The following is a 6,938-nucleotide window of genomic DNA, read 5'->3' on the forward strand; positions in this document are numbered from 1 at the left end:
GGATGCTTCAGGAAGGAGCATGCTTAGGGCGATGGTAAGTACAAACCATCCGCGGAAAGCACTGGAAGCCGGGTGCTTTTGCCTCAGCTCTTTGCAAGGCCAGGCAGATAATATTTATTAATAATCTAGGCATGGAAACCAAACCTATCTGAGAGATAAGTCAGGGGGTACTTCCTCACTCCCCCAAAATATTCTTCATCTTCAAAGGTGAAATGAATTTAAGAGGGACTGGGGGAGAAGAGGGGGTGCTCAGAAGTTGGTGGGTTAGGAGCCGTCTCAGGAATGAAAACGTATGGCAGGGAAAATGTGGATTCGTTTGATAAATGTTGGCTTTAGAATTTATTATTTTAAGTGAGAGGCACTCTGTGAAGAGCTTTTTAAACAGTATGAGCATCTAGGAGCCCGAGAAAGGGAGAAAGTCCCCCGTGAATGTAAGCCAGGCTAAAGGACGTGTGTGCGGAGAAAGGGGAGAGGCCGGGAAGAGAGGAGCCCGTGTCTCCCTCCATGAGTCTGACTTGCGACCATCACCTAATACTCTCTGGGGACTTGCGGTCAGTGAGGGTTGGGTGGGATGAGAGGGCAGGCACTGCTGTTTGCTCTCCTGGTAGCATTTTTAAAACACATATTTAGAACGTGTTCTCAAAATTTCAAATCACCCCAGCTGTGGCTTTCTCTTCACTTCTACTTGGTGTTGGCTTCTGGTGTCTTCACCTGGTTTAAGAACATGGGCAAGAAACTGTGGAATATCAGTTTTGTTTAAAACTTATCACTACGTTGGTTTCGCTTCCTAGTTTGTATGAATAAACACATTTTTGAAGGGGGTTTTGAAATCTATTTTAGAAACATATTTGCATTTAATTAAAAATACCACGAAGACATTGCTAACCGTGGTGAGCCACCTTAGAGTGGGGGTGGGCACACCTAGGGAAGGAGGTAGGCTCGTGTTCATGACTCCTAAGTCATCATTGTTGGCTGTTTAGGGGAAAATCCCTTCACTTTTTTTTTTTGCTGTAAAATGTCAAGTCAAAATAATGTCATCAATAAGAAACCATTGATCAGATAGCATTTGAAGAGCTTAATTCACTCACTGAATTATTTCATTTATCTTTTTTAATAAATACTGATACATAGACTGTGCTAGCAGCTGGGACAGAGGACTGAAGAACACATGGTCCTACCATCACAGGGCATTACTATTTAAGTCGGACCCCCAGCCCTTCAGCACAGGAGCAGGGAAGGAAGTGTAGGATATTGATGGTGACTATGACGCTACTCTTGGGGGGAGCTTGGCATATCACGAAGAGAGAGTAGAAACAGGCCTGTAGTTGCACTGAGAAAACTTCTGAGCTCCTATGGCAGGACTCCACCAAACTGCATTGAGGAACTTCTTTCTAAACAGCGTCGAGCGTGAAAGCAAAAAGGAAGTTGATTAAAACTTGTCTTAAAATGTTTCAGGGAAATTTAACTTTAGAAAAGAAAATTTCATAGCTGAGACGCGGTGGGGTAGAGTTTCCTCTGGACGGACAGCAGGAACCTCCTGCTCTCGTTGCCCTCCTGCCACTCCTCAGGTACATGACTTTGGATGAAATTTTCTGAGTTTCAGTTCCTTCATTTCATAAATGAGAGAACTGAATAGAATCAAGATTTCTCTTGATATGAAAGTACCAAGAGCAGTAGACGAGATGGTTTAGGTAGTGTATTTGATGAGCTGTTTTTTCATAGTTACTTGTTTTTATATGTTACAAAAAATGAAAATAGTCCCTCAAGCTTCTGCTTTCACAGATATTTTTGCTTAATATAAGGCTAAACTTATTTTTTTAAAGGAGAGCTCATTTTTAAAGGAGAGAATAATATTAAAAAATCATAGTACAGGTTTGGATGGTTATCACATTTTTAAGTTTGTGTGAGACTAAGGTCAGGAACCTTCCTAATTCCCTTCCATTTCTATCTCATTGGAATTACTTTTCCTCTTTATATTTAGGCCATATGGCCTTCTGCTGGAAAGTGTCTAATGAAAATAGTATCGTGGTATCCAGAATAAACTTGTCAGCTTGCCCACACGGCCAGGAACCCAGATTGCTTAGAATGTCTTTTCACACATGGGCAACCCTTCATGTGACATCACCTACGTCACCACCGCTCTAAATACAATTCTGTTTGTTTTGTTTTTCTTTGATGTGTTTTCAGACAAAGGTGCTGACAGAAAGGATGTTCAAACATCTTCGGAAATGGTTCATCACTCGCTTTTTTGGGCATCCCCGGCGAAGGGCGAGGCTGGTTTCCAAAGACGGAAGGTGCAACATAGAGTTTGGCAACGTGGAGGCGCAGACGAGGTTCATATTCTTCGTGGACATTTGGACGACTGTGCTTGACCTCAAATGGAGATACAAGATGACCATCTTCATCACAGCCTTCCTGGGGAGCTGGTTCCTCTTCGGCCTCCTGTGGTACGCTGTGGCCTACATTCACAAGGACCTCCCCGAGTTCCACCCATCCGAAAACCACACCCCGTGTGTGGATAACATCAACGGCCTCACCTCAGCTTTTCTGTTTTCTCTGGAAACTCAAGTGACTATTGGGTACGGATTCAGGTGTGTGACAGAGCAATGCGGCACTGCCATCTTCCTGCTGATCTTCCAGTCCATCCTTGGCGTCATCATCAATTCTTTCATGTGTGGTGCCATCCTCGCCAAGATCTCCAGACCCAAGAAACGCGCCAAGACCATCACGTTCAGCAAGAACGCAGTGATCAGCAAGCGGGGTGGAAAGCTCTGCCTCCTGATCCGAGTGGCCAACCTCAGGAAGAGCCTCCTCATCGGCAGTCACATATATGGAAAGCTCCTGAAGACCACGGTCACTCCCGAAGGAGAGACCATCATTTTGGACCAGACCAACATCAACTTTGTAGTTGACGCTGGGAATGAAAACCTGTTTTTCATCTCCCCACTGACAATTTATCACATCATTGATCACAACAGCCCCTTCTTCGACATGGCAGCAGAAACCCTTCCCCAGCAGGACTTTGAGCTGGTGGTGTTCTTAGACGGCACCGTGGAATCGACCAGCGCTACCTGCCAAGTCCGGACATCCTACGTCCCAGAAGAGGTGCTTTGGGGCTACCGCTTTGCTCCCATAGTATCCAAGACCAAGGAAGGGAAATACCGAGTGGATTTCCACAACTTTAGCAAGACCGTGGCAGTGGACACCCCTCACTGCGCCATGTGCCTTTACAATGAGAGAGATGCCAGAGCCAAGATGAAGAGAGGCTATGACAACCCCAACTTCATTTTGTCAGAAGTCAACGAGACAGATGACACTAAAATGTGACAGTGGCTTTTCAACACAAGTGAAGCAAAGCTTTGGGCATACGTAGTGACTAGAAGCATTATGAAGCAATCAACAGTTTGGGGCTATGAAAATAGACAAAAGCCTTCCAGGTCCACCAGCACAATGCCCCTGAACTCCTTAACCGTGATCCTACAAGACACGTAGCTCTGCGAGGCTAGTGCATTAGAACATGCATTGTATTTGTAGGAAGCTGGCGTGTAGAAGTCACGGGAGCTCACTGGGAATCTTGAATACGGCTACTGGAAATCATGCAATGGTTTTGATAAAATAATCAAAAGTCTCCTTGAAGAAGTTATGAACTTTGCATAAAATCAGGGAAAAATTGTATTCTCATTTTGATTCTACTGATAAGAGATAAGTCCGTTTTATTTATTTATTTGTTATTTTAATTTTAATTGAATTCATTGGGGTGACATTGGTTAATAAAATTATATAAGTGGACAATTCTATATACATCATCTGGATATTGTATTGTGTGTTCACCACCTCAAGTCAAGTCTCCCTCCATCACCATTTATCTCCCCTTTACCCCCTTCTACCTACCTCTGCCCCCGTTTTCCTCTGCTAATCATTGTACTGTTATCTGTGTCTATGAGTGTTTTTTCTTAATCCCTTCACCTTTTTCACACAGACCCCCAAGCCCCCTCTGCTCTGAAGCTATCAGTCGGTTCTCATATCTGAGTTTGTTTTTATTTTGTTTGTTAGTTGATTTTGTCCATTAAATTCCACATATAACTGAAATCATATGGTACTTGTCTTTCTCTGACTGGCTTATTTTACTTAGCATAATATTTTCCAGGTCCATCCATGCTGTTGCGAAAGTTAAGATTTCCTTTTTTATGGCAGAGTAGTATTCCATTGTGTAAATGTACCACAGATTTTTTTATCCACTCATCTACTGATGGGCACTTGGGCTGTTTCCAGATATTGGCTATTGTAAATAATGCTGCAAGGTACATAGGGGTGCATGTATTTTTCCTAATTAGCATTTGGGTTTATGTGGATATATCCCCAGAAGTGGAATTGCTGGGTTATAAGGCAGTTTCATTTTTAATTTTTTTGAGGTTACTCCAAACTGCTTTCCACAGTGGCTGCACAAATATGCATTCTCACCAACAGTGCACCAGGGCTCCCTTTCCTCCACCTCTTCACCAACACTTGTTGTTTGTTGATTTATGGATGGCAGCCATTCTGGCAGGTTTGAGGTGATACATCTCTGTGATTTTAATTTGCATTTCTCTGATGATTAGTGATGTTGAGCATCTTTTAATATGTCTATTGGCCATCTGTATGTCCTCTTTGGAGAAGTATTGAGTTTTATATGTTTTTTTAAAATACATTTTGGATATTAAACCCTTATCAGATGTATCATTGGCCATTGGCGAATACGTTCTCCCATTCGGTGGGTTGTCTTTTTATTTTATTGATGGCTTCTTTTACTGGGCAAAAAGGTTTTAGTCTGATCCCATTTAGTCCCATTTGTTTATTTTTTCTTTTGTTGCCCTTGCCCAAAGAGACACATCAGAAAAAATACTGCTATGAGAAATGGCTGAGATTTTACTGCCTGTTTTCTTATAGGATTTTTATGGTTTTTAAGCCTTACGTTTAAGTCTTTAATCCATTTTGAGTTTATTCTTGTGTATGGTGTAAGAAGGTGGTCTAGTTTCATTTTTATGCATGTTATCTGTCCAATGTTCCCAACACCATTTATGAATAGACTATATTTACCCCATTGTCGGTTCTTGTCTCTTTTGTCAAATGTTAATTAACTCTCTTCTGTTCCATTGATCTATGTGTCTGTGTTTATGCCAGTACCATGCTGTTTTGATTACCATGGCCTTGTAGTATAGTTTGATATCAGGTAGTGTGATTCCTCCAACTTTGTTCTTTTTGCTCAAGATTGTTGTGGGCATCTGGGTCTTTTGTGATTCCATATAAATTTTTGGAATATTTGTTCTAATTCTGTGAAATATGCAATTGGTATCTTGATAGGAATTGCATTGAATCTATAGATACTTATATTGAATATATAAATGTAGTGTGGAAAATTTTAATGACGTTAATTCTCCCTACCCATGAGCACAGCATATGCTTCAACTTATTTGTATGTCTTTCAATTTTCTTCTTTATTGCCTTACAGTTTCCTGAGTATAGGTTTTTTTATAGCCTTGGTTAAATTTATCCCTAGATATTTTTTTAGATGGAATTATAAATGGGATTGTTTTCTTAGTTTCCCTTTCTGATAGTTCATTATTGGTGTATAGAAATGCAACTGGTTTCTGGGTATTTATTTTGTATCCTGCTACTTTACTGAACTCTTTGATCAGTTCTAGTAGTTTTCTGGTGGGATCTTTGGGGTTCTCTATATACAGTATCATGTCATCTGCAAGCCACTTTTATTTTAACATTGACTGTTATCAAAGGAAAAATTGTCTCCTGAGTTGGAGGAACTGAACCAATGACAGACAATAAGAAAAGACTGTTACAGAAAGGACACCTGCGAGGCTCTGACCTTTTCGAGCCCTGGCCGTTGGAGCTCCCACCTCAATCTGGTCGCACTGCGTTTCTGGAGGAGCAAAGGACGGTTCAGTCCATGACTCTGTGTTTCTACACCCAACGTGGAGAGGAGCACTGGGCCCAGCCTGCTTTATGGTGTGTCCACACTCTGCTGCCCAAGTTAGGTTCTGGCCCAAATGCTCTCATGTGGTATATTTAGAAAGAAGCTAGATCGCCACCCAGAATCTCAATGAACACTTTCTTGCAAGAAAGAATGCTTGGTTTGAAAATAGTGGTGATATTTCTTTCAGTTTGTATTAGTGGGGTGAAGGGTTACAAATACTTTAAAAAGGTACCTCCTGATCTCCCAAGAAGGCGGTGAGGAGTTCGAAGGGGTCAAGTCAGTTTAGAAGGGAAGGTGCCTCCGAGGTGTCTGAGAAAAGCTGCCTTTGTGTTTTTCTGCCTGGGTTTGTGCTGAAATGCCCTTTCTAAAGGAGAAGTGTGACGGGAAGAGGGCTGGGATGCGCCCTACAGTTTGGAAAGTGCTAGGCCTTCCCTTCCCTGAGGGCCGGTACTGCATCTTCCTAACAGGGACCAACTCATTGCAAGGACTGATCTTCAGGGGACGGTGTTACTGTGAATGTCTTACTCAGTTCCCCACCTATGTCATTTTGAATGTATTCTAGAGAGGATGGTACTCAAAGCTGCTCAGGAATCAAAATGTTTTCAGTGTGCTGATTAATATATTAAATCTCTGAAACTGCAAGTTCTCTCTAAAAGTGTCAGTCATTGCGCATCCATGTGACAGACCAACTGATGGCAATCCTCTTGCGGAGGGTGGACTTTCTCCTGGGAGCGGCGGGAGGGCTGGGAGGCTGGTAAGTAGGATGCAGATGTTGCCTGGGCTTCAGCCCCCCCAGGAGGAAGTGACCTCGGCTGCAGACACCCCCTTCCTGCGGGGTTCCAATGCATCCGTCCAGTGTGCGTCTGGGCACATAGGGCGGCAGCTGCTTTGTTTGCCTGGGCCCGGGGTTGCATTTATACAGGTCCCTCTACGTAGCCTGATGCTTCTGACCAAGACCAGTGGGCAATCT

General features: G+C 42.7%; 1 protein-coding gene across 2 annotated transcripts in view; it reads left to right on the top strand.

Moving 5' to 3' along the window:
- Positions 1 to 6,608, top strand: part of KCNJ1 (potassium inwardly rectifying channel subfamily J member 1) — a 29,805-nt gene extending 23,197 nt beyond the window's left edge. Inside the window, exon 3 of one of the 2 annotated variants that reach the window (XM_081123252.1) lies at positions 2,188 to 6,602. In XM_081123252.1, coding sequence (XP_080979378.1) covers positions 2,209 to 3,327 — 1,119 coding nt within the window. In that variant the 5' untranslated portion in view covers positions 2,188 to 2,208 and the 3' untranslated portion in view covers positions 3,328 to 6,602. Of the gene's footprint in view, positions 1 to 2,187 lie in introns of both variants that reach the window. The other variant, XM_081123251.1, reaches the window with a different exon arrangement.
- Positions 6,609 to 6,938: the final 330 nt, after the last annotated feature.

Source organism: Miniopterus schreibersii (assembly GCF_964146895.1).
Source record: "Miniopterus schreibersii genome assembly, chromosome: 20".
NCBI classification, from domain to species: Eukaryota; Metazoa; Chordata; class Mammalia; order Chiroptera; family Miniopteridae; genus Miniopterus; species Miniopterus schreibersii.